Source organism: Leucopleurus acutus, assembly GCF_964270905.1.
Source record: "Leucopleurus acutus genome assembly, chromosome: 4".
NCBI lineage: Eukaryota > Metazoa > Chordata > Mammalia > Artiodactyla > Delphinidae > Leucopleurus > Leucopleurus acutus.
In genome coordinates, this window is record NC_139146.1 from 65,181,519 (window position 1) to 65,201,787 (window position 20,269).

Below are 20,269 nucleotides of genomic sequence, written 5' to 3' on the forward strand. Positions count from 1 at the left end.
ATCCCCAACTTTTCTGTTCTCGGAAGGGCCAGTGACCGAAAAATGTTTAGAGTTACCATCATAGGGGAATTAATAAACACGCATGATAAGGACTGGAAATATCAAGTACAAAATAAAATTTTAAGCTAAAATTTCTTTTTAAAAAAGAAAACAAGCCTCTTTGGTCCCGAATTGTCATCATCATTTACACGTGAGCATTATTTGGTTTTCATTTAGGTTGAACTTTGAAAATGTAATCAGATGGTGAATTAGGAAGATTCAAGATAATTGTGCTCTTGTGAAGACATTTTTAAAAAGGCATGTGTGTCTGACAAAGGGAATCTGATATCAGAAATTACACCCAAAAGACACTGTGTTAGGACTACCAAGAGTGAAAGAAGAGCATTTTTTAAAACAAGTATTCAGAAAAGGCTTTGGCATTTTATCAAACACTTCTCTATACGTGTGTGTTTAAATTTTTTTATGTATTTACTCTCTGGATGTAGGAGTCCCTGTAAAGTAAAAGTTGATTATGGTTCTGAGACTGCATGGATCTAGCTCTCATGCTACAGAGACAGGGGTCAGCTGGCAAACTTCCAACAATCAACTTTTACAGATTTAAATAAACAAAGGCCCTATACAGTGATTTTGCAAAACCTTAAAATAACGTAAGTATTCCTGAAGAAACCCTTTAGCACAAAACTCAAGCAAATAAAAATGGAAACTAACATTACATGCTATGAACCAAAGACCTTTTTTCCTTCCCATGTTTAAAATTTTCATTGACATCAAAGATGAGAAACTTTCTCCTCCATTTAAGTGACTATTTTTTTTTAAGTCAAGGGCAATGAAGGACAAAACAGTTTGTCCTAAATGTTAAGAACGATATATTCTATTCATCTATTATTTCTTTTTTAATTAAGAAGAGAGAATACAACATTTTAGCTAATCATTTACAGAAAAAAGACACCAACACAGATGCTTGGGTTGTACAGAAAGTCTGCAGTCTGGGTGATGGGAGTGAGAGATGAAAGAAGAGACAAAGAGAAAGACAATAAAAGAGGAAAACGCAGGTGAGCAACATGCCCCAGGGAAGACAGATACAAAGAGAGGTAAAGGAGAGTAGAGGACGAACAGGGACCATCTTCCATGGGTAACAACCTCCAATCGGTCATCTCTCAGGCAATGCAGCTAAAGCCTTGCACAGCTGAGAGATGGTGGCGTCAGAGTTATGGCTGGGGACACACCCTCCTGGTGCTCGTCTTGACCTTGGCCAGGCTGCAGCACCCCTTATCCTGATTACGGCGAAGACACTCAGGTTCTCGAGAGCCCTGGAGCCCTAGCTCCTCAGAGACAGTGGGGACAGACGCAGCGCCTGGAGCATGGCACCTGCCATGACCCTTCATGACCTTTCAGCATGGCACCCTCGTGACCTACTAGGGGAATCAATCTGACTGTATAACCTTGACTACTGAGAGTTTTCTTCTTCCATATTTTTCTTCTGGGATCTTAGAAGACTTCCCACCAGTGTGTGGACACAGTGAGGTCAAGAACATGAGCCCTTAGCCCAGGGGCTGGCTGCCTGAAAGTGCCCAGGAATAGCAGTGTCCTTATCTCTGCTAAGGCATTTGTAAGAATAAAAAGTCTGAGAGCCTAGGGACTACAAAGGGTTATGAGTTATGCTTCATAATCCTCTTTTGTCAAGACTTGAGCCTTGGTACGTGTAGTCTCGATGATAAATGGCAGAGTACCTGGAATTCTGGAATTCCAAGGAATAGGCCAGTCAATGTTAATAAGCACTGTATCCACATATGTGTGTATATTTTTTCCTTCTTTTAAAACTGCTTTTCGTGTTTTGCTGGATGCAACACTATCAAAAGAACAGTTATGGTTTATCATGCAAATAAAATCCAGAGAAGTTAAAAAAAAGAATCTAACTGGAAGACAAACTGACAAATGCTTGTGCAATTAAATTAGTCTCTGTCAGCAGTAGCACTATTTACAAACTAGAGGAGAATCAGGAGACCTGGGTCTCTAGTGCTGGCTCTGCCGCTACAGCAAGTCAACTAAGAGCTCCCTCCGCTACAAAGCTGGTTTATTCCTTCATTCAGCAAACATTTAATGAACATTGACACGTACCAGGCACTGTGCCAAGTGCCGAGGACACAAGACGAGGCGGGCAGGTCCTGACACCCCCCAAAAGGGAGGCGGACGTGCCTCAAGTAAGAATACTATAAACAGACACAATGGAATAAAGGTTAAAGGGCTTTCAAAGCAGACGGGTGAGAACAATCCTTCCCAGGAGATGCTAGCGGGAAGCCAAAGAATTGAAGGGGAAGTGACATATAAATAAAAACAGGGAGACTGAATTTGCTAGAAGACCAGCTCTTGTACTCACTCAGAATTTCCTGCAACGCTTATGATAGAGGCAGATTCTCAGGCCCTACCCTTAGAGAGTCTAGCTCAGTGGCCTGGGGTAAAAATAAGGAAACTTAGCATGTTCTACAAGCCCCAGAGGACATCCTAGCCACCATCCTTGGCTCCCAGGCTGAGAAATACTGCCGTAGCATTCACTAAGCCCTTCTCAAAGGTTCTTGCCAGCTCTAAAATGTCATGATTACTTGATCAGGTCAAGAATTTCAGTAAAATGATGACAGACTGGCCCCTTTATGTTGTCATCTTATTTCGAGATGTATGTGAAAATCCATAGGTTCTAATGCAATACGTGGGTTTTGCCCCTCCTGGGGAGTTAGCTGCTCAGGCCCCTCCCAGACTCCAGAGGCAATGCAGCAAGAACAGAGTGAATTGTGATCAACAAGAGATCACGGTCCTGAGAAACAATTCGACCTTCCCTTGCTCCAGCCCCACTTGGTCCTCCATACTCTTATCCTTAAGGAACTTGGAAACACCTTCTGCTGGAAGGATTCTACGTAAGGCTTGCTTATGGGCCAACAGTTATTCATTACAATATTTTGTGTAGCTCCCTCTTTTCTCTAAAATTCAACATCTAAGTAACTTGGAACAAACTGATGGACTGGGGGAAGATCATCTTTGGGCCAAATTTCAGCAGCAAATGCTTCCCGGCCAGTTTATAAACTTTCAAAAAATACTGCTGGCGTATGCAGAGGGAACATTATGTGCTGCGCCTAACACTTCCCTGGTGAACTTTGGAATGTGAAATGTAAAATTTTCAAACTGTAAGGAAGCCCTTCCGTCCTAAACTTTTGTGAAGCTGAGTCAACAGATTTGGCACTTTTTTTTTTTTTTTTTAAGCCAGCTCAGGAAAAATCTGTGTAAAATGTGCGTTTCTGACGCGACATATTACAAGTTTCTTCTCGCCCTTAACATTTTGCTTTCTCTCGTGTTTCCAAATTAGTCAAAATAGATTCTATTTAGGGACCAAAGAAATGGCATCAAAGATATAATCATTTCTCTTCAACTGATATTAGCACCTGAGACAATGTTATCAAGAGAAGTCATCTTCTAGAAAGTGCTGCATGTCACCGCCCTCCCCTGGAGTGAGATGAAGCCATTCAAGGCTCTCCAAGCCTCCATACACACATAGGGAAACCTGGGGTAGGGGCAGGGGCCAGCAGACCTCCATTCAGTCTTGACTCCACTAGGTATTAGGTGTGTGATCCTGGGCGAGCTCCCTCACCTCTCTGTGTGCGTTGTCAAATGTAAGAAGGTAATGACAACTGTGGCACAGATGCGTAGGGTTTTATGAGGAGTAAGGAGACAAGGCATGAAGCTGGGGCTCTAAACACTCGATTACCCTTAGTGCTTCTGCTTTAATATCCGTGTCAGCACCTGCCGGACCTGGGAACATAGCAGTCTGTGTCTTCCCCCACCTCTCCCCTTCCTCTCCTCTGCTCATCCCTTTGTCCCTAGGATTTTAATGTATTGCCTTTTAAATCTGCTTGGTTCTTTGACTTAGTGGATGGCCTGATGTCCAGGGGAAAAAATGTACGTGAAGCAAACAACCGAAAGCTTGATCCAAAGAACATCTATCCCATTGGTCTATTTAAAGCGCTGGGGGACTTCCTTGGTGGCTCAGCGGTTAAGAATCCGCCTGCCAGTGCAGGGGACACGGGTTCGATGCCTGGTCCAGAAAGATCTCACATGCCACAGAGCAACTAAGCCTGTGCACCACAACTACCGGGGCTGCGCTCAAGAGCCCACGAGTCACAACTACTGAAGCCCATGTGCCTAGAGCCCGTGCTCCGTAACAAGAGAAGCCACCGCAGTGGGATGCCCGGGCAATGCCACGAAGAGTAGACCCTGTTCGCCGCAACTAGAGAAAGCCCCCACACAGCAACGAAGACCCAACACAGCCAAAAATAAATAAATAGAATTAATAAAGAAAACTAAAGAGCTGGAAATGGGTCTCTCTCTGAAACTTCAAAAAACTACACATTTGTTACCATGTTTCTTGGAGGGATAAGGCTTTGTCCAACACGATGGCAACAGAAGAGAGGAACAGAACCATCCTGCCACCCTGACGCCACCTGCCTGGTTACTCAACTTGCTGAGCCTCGGTTACCTCTTCTCTTAAATGGTAAACATAATAGCTGTCATCTCTGCTGCGTGAAGAGTCTTGAAGGGGACAAATGAAGTGACGTTTATGAAAATACCCTGAAAGCCACAAAAAGTCATGAAGAGCAGCTGGGAGGCTGACCAGTGGGGATGTGATGGAAACACTGAACTCCAGGAGAGCAAGTGAGGCAGGCAGCCATAGGACACAGTCGGAGCCTGGGAAGGGGGGCTAGGCAGTGAGCGGGAGGGGGGTGGAAGCGGGCATGGACGGGGCAGGGCAGGCAACAGTGGGCATCAGAAGGTGGCTCAGGGATGAGAAGAGGACTCTGCTTCCCAATAATTATCCCCAGGGCCAGCAGCCCACCTGTGCTGCGTTCTTCCTAAGACTTTTTACAGAAAACATGAAAGTGAAAGTCTACCATATTAATCAAAGAAGTAAAAATCCAAGCCACATAAACCTGGGGATGCCCTCCTTGGGCTTCACCCCACCCATGCCTCGGCCTCAGGAGGTGGGCTCTGAGGCAAACTTCATTTCTTCCACATACAGAGGACAAGAGATTCATTGAACAGAAATGGTATCTCAAAGTCAGTCTGATCTCCTCACCTCTAGACCAAGAGAAAGCAGGTCGGCTGAGATCTCAGAGCCAGGGAAGCCAAGTGAGAAGGACTCTGACCTGTAATTCAAGGAGGATTCGGGAACCCTGCGTTCTAGAGCCAGCGTGGCTGCTGGTCACTGGCCTCTCTGTGCCTCGGTTTCCCTGTCTGTAATGGACAGATACTGGTGCCAATGCCTCCTTCCCAACCGGGCATTCTCTGGTTGCAGGGCACTCCCTGGGGGTGAAGACGGTAAAGGGTTACAATAAGGGGGATGGAGCCCTGGAATGGAGAAAGATTCTAACAGAGATGCTGAGAGCCAAGCAGTACAGGTGAAGAAGAAAGAGGGGCTCTGTGCCTCAGTGAGAGCCCAGGGGCGTCCTGGCCCGCTCAGCCCCTGGGAGGCCACTCTGCGGTCCAGGGAGAAATGCCAAGAGGTAACTGGGCCGGAATGGAAGAGGGCTCCACTTCATGCTGAGCTCCACGAGGAGCAGCCTGTGTTGGTTCGTCTTTATCCCCCAGCACACCTCACATAAGGCAAAGAAATCAACTGAATGGGATGTGCCCTGAGAGGAGGAATATTATGCTAATAAAAAGTTATCAAAATCACCCAGTGATAAGCAACAAAATCCTAAGTGGTTCAGTGAAACTGAAGCACATATGTGATCATCAGGGCCAAGTACCAACAAACCAAGGCCCTGGTCTATCAACGGGGCCTATAGCTCGCCTCAACCCATCACTTGAAAGATGGAGAATCTGAGGCCCAGGTGGGGTGAGATGCCGAAGCCCAGTAAAAGCAGGAATGTGGCTGGAATGTAGGTCTTCCTGCCTCCCAGAGAAGAGCAAGTAAATAATGGAAGATGCTGTTTACTTTCAAAGACAGGAAGGGTGATAATAGCGGCAAATATGTAGAGAAACTTTGGGGTAAGAGACGCAGTTCAAATTCCTTCCATGTCCTCAAAGTAAAAGAAAATGAGTTGTTTAAAGAGCAGAAGACTGTGATCAAAAAAAGGCAGAAGTGCCCGTGTGTTAAGAATGAAACTTCTTTTCTCCAGCAAAGCCATTACTTAACTCTAACCTTTTCCCACTGTAATTCTCTTGAATATTTAGTTATCAGGATTCACAAACGTTCACTGCAGGGATTTTTGTATTAGTAAATACCACGATGGAATTTTTTAATGCCTCAGTTCTTTGTTTAAACATCAGATTTCATCCTCAGGGACAGAACAAATTTATACTGCTAATTACTTCTAAAACAATGTCACTTCTGCTAAATAAACAGATCCTCTTTTTTTTTTTTTATTAGAAATTAAGCATTTAAGGGCTCTCAAGGGTTATTCCTGCAGACATTCTCTCCATGCAGTCAAATGAGCCCACGGATATTAATAAGATATGCAGTAATTATAACACATCTGGCCAAGAGACATTCTTCTGTGTGTAAATATTTTATGGAACCAGCACCATGCAACAGCACCTACAGAGTAAATTACTGCCTCCGTGAGCCCCAGGGAATCTTAACCACTTCTCATTAATCAGCCTCTCTTACTTTCTGTACCTGAAATGGCGTTTCAAGAGACCAAAAGCCATTAAAAAAAATGAAAACATCCCTGAAAGATGGTATTAACACTCTTCACTAAGAGGAAGCATTTCGGTTTCAAATGCAACATGCATGAAAATCAAAAGCTTACCTGGATGACCTGTTGGGGCAGAAGCAATGAGTCTAAGGAGAAATCACAAGTTACATCCACTCTACTAAGCCATCACAAAGACACTCCATTTTACCTCGTTCTCTGGGGTGGGAGATGGCGTTACAGAACTAAGGGACCCTTTCCTAGAACCCTGGAGATCTGCTGGGATGGAGACAGGGCGTTCCCACTGAGTCGTCCCGGTTGGTATGTGCCAATAATAGGTCCCAGCGATGTCACTGATTCTTTTCCAGCCAGGTGGCAAATCTGGATCAGTCTGAAAGGAGTGATCACTCCATATATCTGCTGGAAAATGGAAAAAAAGAGAGGGTTTTATTCAAAGAGGAAACAACTATAGTCTTCCAATTTTACTACCAACAGTCAGGAGAATTCCACAGACAGATGTGTCCATAGCCCAAATGAGAACTGAAGCCATCCTATGGACACGAAGTCTGGAAAGAGGGGGAATACGGAAAGAAACATGGAGAGAACTGGAAGGTTGACACTTGAGAACATGGATATAAAGGACCCATTATCAAGTCATCTTACAGCTCCAAGGACCCTATGAACTAACAGGCTAAAGCTCCATTAGTCAGAATCAACTACCCAAGCAAAATTTGCAAGGTTACACACAAAACCTACTGTATCCCTTTGTACATTTGTAAGATTTACTGTTTGGGATCATATATCATTCCCAGCGATGAGTACAACTCTAATGTTCTTTAACTGCTTTCTGGATGAGTTACTGGATTTATGAGTACTGGATTTATACCTTTCATTTGCTTTAACAACTCCTCCCATTTGATTGTAAACATTTACAAAGTAGCCATGTCTTTCGTAATACTCTAGAATTCTAAACTGCACACAGAAGATTCCCAAGGAGGGCAGACTGAAAAAGCCTTGGAATTCGAAAAGGAACCAGACTGACTCTAAAAACCGGCCAGTAATATAAATGCATGAAGGAGGATGGGTGTGGGATACAACAGAGAATGGTGAGGATGGTGGCAAACTGGAAGCATGTGCAAAGTCCAAAGGCATTTAAATTTAAAAAATAATTTTTTAAGAACTGTATGTGTGTGTGGGGGGAGATAAAATACATCTACTGGGCAATTTCAGTCATCCCTGGCTTATATCAATATTTTATTAATTTACTGGATAACTATTTGTTTTTTAAAAATCTCATTTTTGGCCTTCTTTGAGTTGAGTATGAGATGGATTAAAGTGCTAGAGAAGAGAGGAGAGACATAAGGAAGCAGAGTAAGAAATCCATAGAGAGGGAGGCATAATGGAGGAATTGCAGGTGGCTATTATCAACATACATACGTAGAAAAACTTAATAAATTTGTGCTCTAAATCTAGGGATCACTTCATTCTAAGGATGAGGCCCTTTTCTGTGTGGTCATTCACAAGAGGCTGGAGCCTTTTCTTTTTCTTTTTTTTTTTTTTTTTTTTTGCGGTACGCGGGACTCTCACTGTTGTGGCCTCTCCCGTTGCGGACGGAGCACAGGCTCCGGACGCGCAGGCTCCGCGGCCATGGCTCACGGGCCCAGCCGCTCCGCGGCATGTGGGATCTTCCCGGACCGGGGCACGAACCCGTGTCCCCTGCATCGGCAGGCAGACTCTCAACCACTGCGCCACCAGGGAAGCCCGAGGCTGGAGCCTTTACAGCAATTTAAATGAGAAAGTGTGTGGGCCTTGCTCTCAGCAAATGTCACTGCATCCTGTGGGCTGGCGTCACTGAGGCTGCTACAGCCGCAAGAAGACAAAAAGAAACCAAACAAAGAAGTTGATTAAGGCTATGGGCACAGATGTGCATTCATGCGGTTGGTTAGCATCCCAGCATTCACTTTTCTCATTTAAATCCGCCAGAGGCAAAACTGCCACTCGTCTCAAATTATGATGGAAATTTCCCCTCCCCCTACAGGAAATTAAGCACGATTAAATAATTTCAAGTTACCCAAATCTTTCAGAAACAACTCGAAACAAACATGTGCATACACTCCTCTGTCCTGTCTCCGTTTTAGGGGGTGAGACGGTTGTTTCTGCTGTTATTTTGTTTTAAATATTTCAACTGGGATGGGAAAGGTAAAATACACAGGTCTTGGTATTAAGTTGGAGAAAACCCTACCAAGGGTGTTCCCTTGTCCAATTCTAGCAGCTCAGACAACAAGCTCGAGATGGAAACTAAAAGGACCTAAAGAGGATGCTAGTTACCATTTCTGTTGTTTTTAAGGTCTGAGGGCCTGAATTTACACATGTATCCCCGTTGTCTCTACAGCTGGGACATTAGCATATACGAAGAATAGCTACATAACACTATGAGAATATAAAATCACATCAGCACAAGGGCAGAGACCAAGGTCAGCAGTCTTCAGGTGTGGCTTTCCAAAGTGGTTGAGAGGGGCCTTGGGCTGCATGGCAGAAAGTGGTCTGTTCTGTTTCAACCAGACCCATTCACTTATATTTGGTTTATATTTTGAATTTCTGGTGAGATTTTGTTGGAATAAAAATTACAAGGTGGGTTATTCTGTTGCTAAAAATTGGTGATGATCAGATGATGATGATGAAGGAAGTGAGGTGGGCACATCTACAATATTATCAGCAGTTCAGAATCATTTATAGAATCCCTTCCGCATCACCCTACCCTGGTTGTAAGGAATGTAAGCCCCGTGAGGGCAAGCAGACATTATCTCTGTCATGTTCACCATCATATTTCCAACACCTAGCATGGCAGGTGTTCAATTACAATGAGCTGGATGAATGGAGGATAGATGGTGGATGGATGGATAGACAGAAGGGTAGACAAAAGAAAGGAAGATAAGAAGGAAGAATGCACAAAGAAGGAGGGAGAAATAAGTGAATGAAGTCCTGAATGATGGGAATTGAACTTGGCGCTTAGCAAAGGAGAATTCTGAAGAAATCAGTTCTGCGTAATTTCATAAAACAGAGCAGCTTCACAAAGCTCGGGAATACTAGCTTCTAGTTAAGAGCATGTCTACTTCCCTTGAAGGCATATGTGAATGTTGTTATGGACAAAAAGAAATACAAGATGATAAACTGGAAAGAGTCCTGGGCTGGATTTGAGATTTTGTTTCATTTTTTTATTGACAGGTTCCACAGGAACAGCAAGAAATATGCCTTCTGAGGTACCTCAGTGCCATTACACTTCATTTTGTTTAATCTTCAAAGCCCCAATGTGCTTTGTTTTCCTACACAGAACTATGTACACATTTAAATAAGTACCCTGGACCTTATTCAACAGGTCAGTGGTTTTCAAATGTTATCAAATGGGGGAGGAGGACAGTGGTGCAGGTAGGTGGAACTCCAGGCCTGTCCAGAGTCTTTTGACTATTGCAGCAACATTTTTACCTGTTTTAAATATTGGTCTTGTATGCATGATTTTCCTTGAAAACAGGGATTAGTTGAATGCTCACATCAATCCCACCAGAAGGTAAGAGTGGGAATAATAGCCAGCCAAGACAAGAAGCTGGGCCTTTCAAGGCTTAAACCCAAGTTCTCTTAATGCTGCCATGAGGTTCTCAGCAGCTGGTAACAACTGTGCTGTCATTAACAGTAAAAGTAACAGGGATGCTGATGTGGGCTGTGGGCTGAAATACCCAGCTGCTTTATTGCTTCTTTACTGCAGGAGCTTGTGGAGTGTCCACTGCTGCCCTATGAACGACACCCTATGGTTATCCCATTTCTAAGGCTCGGAGAGGACGGCAGTTTGGTTTAAAGCCAAGGGGGTAAACTATGTCCCTATGTAGAAATGGATGTTACTTTTTCAGAGATCTGAGAAAAATCAGTTGTGGTCAGCTTGGGGGAATTTAGAAGGTGTATAAACGGGGCGGGGGCAGGGGAGGGACACATAAGAAAGGACACAATGGCTTCAAGTCTGAAGCTATGAGACCGGCCAGCTGACCTGACCAAGGTTACAGAGTTGGTGAGTGAGGGCACCAAGATTTGCCCTGGAGACTAGGTACATCCATGCAAGTACACTTCCTATATAGGCGTTGCACAGGGTCCTCCCTTCCGTGTCTCCCTCTCTAATCCTGCATCCAGTAAACCCAGGCAGCCACTTCAGCGGGTCCATGGATCTGCAGCCTCTCCCACTGGAAACCCGAGGATCCTATTCCACACTCGGGCACACAGCAGAGACTGAGATCCCACCTATTTCTCCCTCCTCCCTTCCCTACAGGATCTCACTGCTAAGAAGCTTTATGGTCTCCTGTCATGTCATCACTGCATCACTGCATCTTGCTGAAGGCGCCTTCAAGGAGAAGAGGGAAGTGGGACACGGTTCAGTGGTAAGAGCAGAAAGCTATAGATATCCTTTCTAAGTGGCTCTGTGGCCCACGTTGTCATTTGCAGTTTTGTTCCAGAAGCAGGGCCTGGAAGTCGGCGTGTAAAAATAGCAAGGCTGAGAGCCCCAGAAAGTCTCTCTTGTGCTGGGAGCCTCTTGGGCCAAGAGCAATACTTGGCATAGAAACAAGGAGCCCGTCTATGAGCAGCAAGGACCTGCCCCTTCCAGCCGCCTTGGGCGCCAGTGCCGCTGCTGGCCTGGCGCCACCTCTACCACTTCTCTCCTGCTCTCCTCCCTGGTCTGTGTGTGAAGCAAGCCTGCCTCTCATCACCCTCTCCCCTGGGTTCACTTGCAGGAACTGAAGGGTCAAATGAAAACGAATTAGCATCTAGCAGCAGCTGGAAATCTCCCCTCTTGCTCCGGAGGCCACAGGAAGAAGGGATGGGTGAGCTGGGATTCTAAATTTGGCAACGTCTGCAGTGCAGAGCACAAGAGGCCTCCCTCTGGCCCTCTTAATGGCACTCACTCCCTTCCTTGACAGTTGTATACCCAGTGCCTTCAGTGTGTACGGCAGGGGGTGAGCACCTTTCGAAGAAAGAGGAGACAGATTAACTCATTCAACAAATATTTCCTGTCTACTCTGTGCCAGGCGTTGTTCTAGGGCTGGGGGGCACAGAGTTCATCAGACAGACCCGGGTCTAGCATCCGTGAACTGGGGCAGTGGTTCTCAAGGTTCACAGTCACCTGGAGAATCTGCTAGAACACAGACTGCTGGGTACTACCCACCCCCACCGTCCCGCCAAGGTTCTGACTCAGTTGCTCTGGGGCGGGGCCTGAGAATCTGCATTGCTAACAGTTCCCAGGTGGTGCTGATTTCTTGCTGCTGGTTTTGGGACCACACTTTTAAGAACCACTGGCCTAGGAAAACAGAAAAGGTAATTAATCTTTTCCACCAAACTCCATCTAACTGCTGGCTCTAGAGAATAAAAAATGTGAATTATATTCAATCATTCTTTCATTTATTCACCCATTTATTCATTCATTCTCTTGCACTGAGGGCCTCCAATACATTCCAAGCACTATGCTAGAAGCTGAGAACACAGTAATGAATAAAAGAGGCAATTCAGGTATAATGGGATCAATTGTGTCTGGGGATAGGGTGGGCTATTTGGATAGGATGGTCTGAGGAAGGAACAATGTCACCCCAAACTAGAAGGGGCACCAGCCTTGGGAAGAGACAAGAGAACAGCACTCCTGGAAGACAGAACAGCAAGTGCAAAGGCCACGTGGCAGGGAAGAGCCTGTTGTGTCATTACAACAGAAAGTCACCTGAATGAGATGTGAGTGGTCTAGGATAAGATTTAAGGCCATAAGGGCTAAGGATTCACCCTCTATGCAAAGGCAAGCTCCCGAAGCGCTTGTGTGGTCTGTGTTTTCAAAATCAGAAGAGTAATCTGCACAATGCTTCCATTCTTAGAGAAGGAAAACCTCTGCTTCAGAAGTCTTAGCTGCAGCTACTGCTGGCTTGTCTTTTGAGCACTGTTATTCCAGAGGGAGCCAGATGCCTTAATCCAAACTATCTGAATTTAGCTTTAAAACACTTTCTCCGGGACTTCCCTGGTGGCGCAGTGGTTGAGAGTCCGCCTGCCGATGCAGGGGACACGGGTTCGTGCCCTGGTCCGGGAAGATCCCACATGCCGCGGAGCGGCTGGGCCCGTGAGCCATGGCCGCTGAGCCTGCGCATCCGGAGCCTGTGCTCCGCAACGGGAGAGGCCACAACAGTGAGAGGCCCGCGTACCGAAAAAAAAAAAAAAAAGCATAAAAAAGGCCAAATTTCAAAAACAAAACAAAACAAAACAAGAAACACTTTCTCCGGTCACCGGTGGTCTGCTTCCTTTGCCTCTCTTCTTTCCTAACTCACTACTTAGTCCCTTAATTTTTTCTGGACCTAGAACCTCCTTGTCAGAAAACAGCGAGAAGGCTCTTCATTCCCTCCAGCTTCACCACCGACTTCTGAAGACAAGAGCGTGGAGCCAGGACTCCAGGTCTGGATCATTTATTATAGGTGTGCTGAGGGTTCCAGGCAGCATACAGAGGCTGTTTAGAACCCAGGGTGAAACTGCCCTCAGTCAAAGGAACTGGCAAAAACAATGACTGTGGAAAACAAGGGAATGCGCCCCAAATGTACAAAATCTGTGAGCCCTCTGACCCGCTGGCCTGCCAGACAGAGGGGAGGAAAGCTGACCTAAAACAGTTTCAGGGCCCCTGCTATTTCTTGATATTTATTTGCAGGGCCTATTTGGGACCCTAAAGTGTCTATCACAGCCTCAGAAAAATTCATGTCGTACTCAATTGAGCTTTCCTGTGGTTGCATTCTTTTTACAGGTGTAATGAACCTCTTAACAGTTTTGGGAGTGTTGATTTTCTAAATCTTTTTCCCTATTTTCCTTTAAAAACATTAAGATATTTAGTGTACCTGAAATATGTAGTTATTTGTAACTGAGGATTTTTCTCTTAAAGATTTTTTTTAATTTAATTTTATTTACTTTTTAACACAGCAGGTTCTTATTAGTTACCTATTTTATACATATTAGCGTATATATGTCAATCCCAATCTCCCAATTCATCACACACACCCCCTCCCCGCCACTTTCCCCCCTTGGTATCCATACGTTTGTTCTCTACATCTGTGTCTGTATTTCTGCTCTGCAAACTGGTTCATCTGTACCATTTTTCTAGGTTCCACATATATGTGTTAATATACGATATTTGTTTTTCTCTTTCTGACTCACTTCACTCTGTATGACAGTCTCTAGATCCATCCACATCTCTACAAATGACCCAATTTCATTTCTTTATGTACCACATCTTCTTTATCCGTTTGTCTGTATATGGGCATTTCGGTTGTTTCCATGACCTGGCTATTGTAAATAGTGCTGCAGTGAACACTGGGGTGCATGTGTTTTTCTGAATTACGCTTTTCTCTGGGTATATGCCCAGTAGTGGGATTGCTGGATCAGGTGGTAATTCTATTTTTAGTTTTTTAAGGAACCTCCATACTGTTCTCCATATTGGCTGTATCAATTTACATTCCCACCAATAGCGCAAGAGGGTTCGCTTTTCTCCACACCCTCTCCAGCATTTGTTGTTTGTAGATTTTCTGATGATGCCCATTCTAACTGGTGTGAGGTGATACCTCACGGTAGTTTTGATTTGCATTTCTCTAATAATTAGTGATGTTGAGCAGCTTTTCATGTGCTTCGAGGCCATCTGTATGTCTTCTTCAGAGAAATGTCTATTTAGGTCTTCTGCCCATTTTTTGATTGGGTTGTTTTTTTAATATTGAGCTGCATGAGCTGTTTATATATTTTGGAGATTAATCCTTTGTCCGTTGATTCATTTGCAAATATTTTCTCCCATTCTGAGGGTTATCTTTTTGTCTTGTTTGTAGTTTCCTTTGCTTTGCAAAAGCTTTTAAGTTCCATTAGGTCCCATTTGTTTATTTTTGTTTTTATTTCCATTACTCTAGGAGGTGGATCAAAAAAGATCTTGCTGTGATTTATGTCAAAGAGTGTTCTTCCTATGTTGTCCTCTAAGAGTTTGATAGTGTCTGGTCTTACATTTAGGTCTCTAACCCATTTTGAGTTTATTTTTGTGTACGGTGTTAGGGAGTGTCCTAATTTCATTCTTTTACATGTAGCTGTCCAGTTTTCCAAGCACCACTTATTGAAGAGACTGTCTTTTGTCCATTGTATATCCTTGCCTCCTTTGTCATAGATTAGTTGACCATAGGTGTGTGGGTTTATCTCTGGGCTTTCTATCCTATTCCATTGAACTATATTTCGGTTTTTGTGCCAGTACCATATTGTCTTGATTACTGTAATCTGTAGTATAGTCTGAAGTCAGGGAGTCTGATTCCTCCAGCTCCACTTTTTTCCCTCAAGACTGCTTTGGCTTTTCGGATCTTTTCTGTCTCCATACAAATTTTATGACTTTTTGTTCTAGTTCTGTAAAAAATGCCATTGGTAATTTGATAGGGATTGCATTGAATCTGTACATTGCTTTGGGTAGTACAGTCATTTTCACAATACTGATTCTTCTAATCCAAGAACATGGTATATCTCTCCATGTGTTTGTGTCATCTTTGATTTCCTGCATCAGTGCCTTATAGTTTTCTGAGTACAGGTATTTTACCTCCTTACATATGTTTATTCCTAGGTATTTTATTCTTTTTGTTGCAATGGTGAATGGGATTGTTTCCTTAATTTCTCTTTCTGATCCTTTGTTCTTAGTGTATAGGAATGCAAGAGATTTCTGTGCATTAATTTTGTATCCTGCAACTTTACTAAATTCATTGATTAGTTCTAGTAGTTTTCTGGTGGCATCTTTAGGATTCTCTATGTATAGTATCATGTCATCTGCAAAGTGACAGTTTTACTTCTTCTTTTCCAATTTGGATTCCTTTTATTTCTTTCTCTTCTCTGATTGCCATGGCTAGGACTTCCAAAACTATGTTGAATAATAGTGGCGAGAGTGGACATCCTTGTCTTGTTACTGATCTTAGAGGAAATGCTTTCAGTTTTTCACCACTGAGAATGATGTTTGCTATGGGCTTGTCATATATGGCCTTTATTATGTTGAGGTAGGTCCCCTCTATGCCCACTTTCTGGAGAGCTTTTTTTTTTTATCATAAATGGGTGTTGAATTTTGTCAAAAGCTTTTTCTGCATCTATTGAGACGATCATATGGTTTTTATTCTTCAATTTGTTAATATGGTATATCACATTGATTGATTTGCATATATTGAAGAATCCTTGCATCCCTGGGATAAATCCCACTTGATCATGGTGTATGATTCTTTTAATGTGTTGTTGGATTCTGTTTGCTAGTAGTTTGCTGAGGAGTTTTGCATCTATATTCATCAGTGATATTGGTCTGTAATTTTGTTTTTCTGTAGTATCTTTGTCTGGTTTAGGTATCAGGGTGATGGTGGCCTCATAGAATGAGATTGGGAGTGTTCCTTCGTCTGCAATTTTTTGGAAGAGTTTGAGAAGGATGGGGTGTTAGCTCTTCTCTAAATGTTTGATAGAATTCACCTGTGAAGCCATCTGGTCCCAGACTTTTGTTCGTTGGAAGATTTTTAATCCCAGTTTCAATTTCATTACTTGTGATTGGTCTGTTCATATTTCTATTTCTTCCTGGTTCAGTCTTGGAAGGTTATATCTTTCTAAGAATTTGTCCATTTCTTCCAGATTGTCCACTCTATTTGCACAGAGTTGCTTGTAGTAGTCTCTTCGGATGTTTTGTATTTTTGTGGTGTCCATTGTAACTTCTCCTTTTTCATTTCGAATTTTATTGATTTGAGTCCTCTCCCTCTTTTTCTTGATGAGTCTGGCTAAAGTTTTATCAATTTTGTTTATCTTCTCAAAGAACCACCTTTTAGTTTTACTGATCTTTGTTATTGTTTTCTTTGTTTCTATTTCATTTATTTCTGCTCTGATGTTTATGATTTCTTTCCTTCTACTAACTTTGGGTTTTGTTTGTTCTTCTTTCTCTAGTTCCTTTACGTGTAAGGTTAGATAGTTTGAGATTTTTCTACTTTCTTGAGGTAGGCTTATATTGCTATAAACCTCCCTCTTAGAACTGCTTTTGCTGCATCCCACAGGTTTTGGATTGTCGTGTTTTTGTTCTAATTTGTCCCCAGGTATTTTTTGATTTCCTCTTTGATTTCTTCAGTGACCTCTTGGTTATTTAGTAATGTATTGTTTAGCCTCCATGTGTTTGTGTTTTTTATGGTTTTTTCCCCTGTAACTGATGTCTAATCTCATAGCATTGTGGTTGGAAAAGATCCTTGATATGATTTCAATTTCCTTAAATTTACCGAGGCTTGATTTGTGACTCAAGATTTGATCAATCCTGGAGAATGTTCTGTGTGCACTTGAGAAGAAAGTGTAATCTGCTGTTTTTGGATGTAATGTCCTATAAATATCAATTAAATCTACCTGGTCTATTGTGTCATTTAAAGCTTCTGTTTCCTTATTAATTTTCTGTCTGGATGATCAGTCCATTGGTGGAAGTGAGGTGTTAATAGTCCCCCACTATTATTGTGTATTGTCAATTTCCTCTTTTATAGCTGTTAGCAGTTGCCTTATGTATAGAGGTGCTCCTACGTTGGGTGCATATATATTTATAATTGCTATATCTTCTTCTTGGATTGACCCCTTGATCATTATGTAGTGTCCTTCCTTGTCTCTTGTAACAGTCTTTATTTTAAAGTCTATTTTATCTGATATTAGTATAGCTACTCCAGCTTTCTTTTGGTTTCCATTTGCATGGAATGTCTTTTTCCATCCCCTCCCTTTCAGTCTGTATGTGTCCCTAGGTCTGAAGTGGGTCTCTTGTAGACTGCATATATATGGGTCTTGTTTTTGTATCCATTCAGCGAGCCTGTGTCTTTTGGTTGGAGCATTTAATCCATTCACGTTTAAGGTAATTATCGATATGTATGTTCCTATTACCATTTTCTTAATTGTTATTGGTTTGTTTTTGTAGGTCCTTTTCTTCTCTTGTGTTTCCCACTTAGAGAAGTTCCTTTATCATTTGTTGCAGAGCTGGTTTGGTGGTGCTGAATTCTCTTAGCTTTTGCTTGCCTGTAAAGCTTTTGATTTCTCCATCCAATCTGAATGAGATCCTTGCTGGGTACAGTAATCTTGGTTGTAGGTTCTTCCCTTTCAGCACTTTACATATATTGTGCCACTCCCTTCTGGCTTGTAGAGTTTCTGCTGAGAAATCAGCTGTTAAGCTTATGGGAGTTCCCTTGTATGTTATTTGTTGTTTTTCCCTTGTTGCTTTCAATAATTTTTCTTTGTCTTTAATTGTTGTCAATTTGATTACTATGTGTCTTGGCGTGTTTCTCCTTGGGTTTACCCTGCCTGGGACTTTGCGCTTCCTGGACTTGGGTGGCTATTTCCTTTCCCATGTTAAGGAAGTTTTCGACTATAATCTCTTCAAATATTTTCTCGGGTCCTTTCTCTCTTTCTTTTCCTTCTGGGACCTCTATAATGCGAATATGGTTGTGTTTAATGTTGTCCCAGAGGTCTCTTACGCTGCCTTCATTTCTTTTCATTCTTTTTTCTTTATTCTTTTCCATGGCAGTGAACTCCACCATTCTGTCTTCCAGGTCACTTATCTTTTCTTCTGCCTCAGTTTTTCTGCTACTGATTCCTTCTAGTGTATTTTTCATTTCAGTTATTGTATTGTTCATCTCTGTTTGTTTCTTCTTTAATTCTTCTAGGTCTTTGTTAAGCATTTCTTGCATCTTCTCGATCTTTGCCTCCATTCTTTTTCCGAGGTCCTGGATCATCTTCACTATCATTATTCTGAATTCTTTTTCTGGAAGGTTGCCTATCTCCACTTCATTTAGTTGTTTTTCTGTTTTTTTTTTTTTTTTTTGCGGTATGCAGGCCTCTCACTGTTGTGGCCTCTTCCGTTGTGGAGCACAGGCTCCGGACGTGCAGGCTCAGTGGCCATGGCTCACGGGCCCAGCCGCTCCGCGGCATGTGGGATCCTCCCGGACCGGGGCACAAACCCGTGTCCCCTGCATCGGCAGGAGGACTCTCAACCACTGCACCACCAGGGAAGCCCTGGGGTTTTATCTTGTTCTTTCATCTGGTACAAAGTCCTCTGCCTTTTCACTTTGTCTGTCTTTCTGTGAATGTGGTTTTCCTTCCACAGGCTGCAGAACTGTAGTTCTTCTTGCTTCTGCTGTCTGCCCTGTGGTGGATGTGGCTATCTAAGAGGCTTGTACAAGCTTCCTGATGGGAGGGACTGGTGGTGGGTAGAGCTGGGTGTTGCTCTGGTGGGTAGAGCTCAGTAAAACTTTTATCACTTGTCTGCTGATGGGTGGGGCTGGGTTCCCTCGTGTTGGTTGTTTGGCCTGAGGAGACCCAGCACTGGAGTCTATCCAGCTCTTTGGTGGGGCTAATGGCGGACTCTGGGAGGGCTCATGCCAAGGATTACTTCCCAGAACTTCTGCTGCCAGTGTCCTTGTCCCCAAGGTGAGCCACAGCCACCCCCCGCCTCTGCAGGAGACCCTCCAACACTAGCAGGTAGGTCTGGTTCAGTCTCCTATGGGGTCACTGCTCCTTCCCCTGGGTCCCGATACACACACTACTTTGTGTGTGCCCTCCAAGAGTGGAGTCTCTGTTTCCCCCAGTCTTGCAATCAAATCCCACTAGGCTTCTAAGTCTGATTCTGCACGAATTCCTCCTCCTGCTGCCATACCCCCAGGTTGGGAAGCCTGACGTGGGGTTCAGAACCTTCACTCCAGTGGGTGGACTTCCGTGGTATAAGTGTTCTCCAGTTTGTGCGTCACCCACCCAGCAGTTATGGGATTTGATTTTACTGTGATTGCACCCCTACTACTGTCTCAGTGCGGCTTCTCCTTTGTCTTTGGATGTGAGGTATCTTTTTTGGTGAGTTCCAGTGTCTTCCTGTCGATGATTGTTCAGCAGTTAGCTGTGATTCCAGTGCTCTCGCAAGAGGAAGTGAGCGCACATCCTTCTACTCCACCATCTTGAACCAAGCTCTGTTAAAGATTCTTGAGTAAATGTTCCAAGAACTCACTATTTAAATGGTTCTTAAATTTGGGCCTGGCAATACTGTATACTTTGTGTATTTTTATCAAATGTTTTGGCATAAGATCAACACAATATTTCTTAATTTAAACTCACTGGGGACATAGTTTTTGCTGGGCTTACTCTATTAAATTTGTTTCAGGGCCACATTACTATCACAGGCAGGAGCTCTGGAGAGAGCGGACAGCCTTGAATCTCAGCTCCAATGCTGGCTAGCTGTGTGACCTCGGACAAACAGCTTAATTTCTAATGGCCTGTCTGCTTACTATGACAGAACTGATGACAGCTTCTGTGCCATACAGTTGATGTGGAACAGGGTGCCTAGCACAAAGCCAGGCATGTAACAATCACTCAGTAAATGTCTGTTACTATTCGCTATTCATTACTTCATTCAAATGTGGCTTTGGGGGAAAATACTATGTAATAGAAACATTTTTGAAATGGCATCAACCATAGTGCATTTCATTGAAAAACTAAGACTTCTGAGAGTTTGCAACCACCAAATGTGTTTTTACTGAAAAGGTAGTTTTTATTTA

At 43.3% G+C, this 20,269-nt stretch overlaps 1 protein-coding gene across 1 annotated transcript in view; it reads right to left on the minus strand.

Moving 5' to 3' along the window:
* APBB2 (amyloid beta precursor protein binding family B member 2) overlaps positions 1-20,269 on the minus strand; it is a 345,736-nt gene that overhangs the window by 112,095 nt on the left and 213,372 nt on the right. Inside the window, exon 8 of the mRNA XM_082838844.1 lies at positions 6,892-7,100. Coding sequence (XP_082694970.1) covers positions 6,892-7,100 — 209 coding nt within the window. The remainder of the gene's footprint in view (positions 1-6,891; positions 7,101-20,269) is intronic.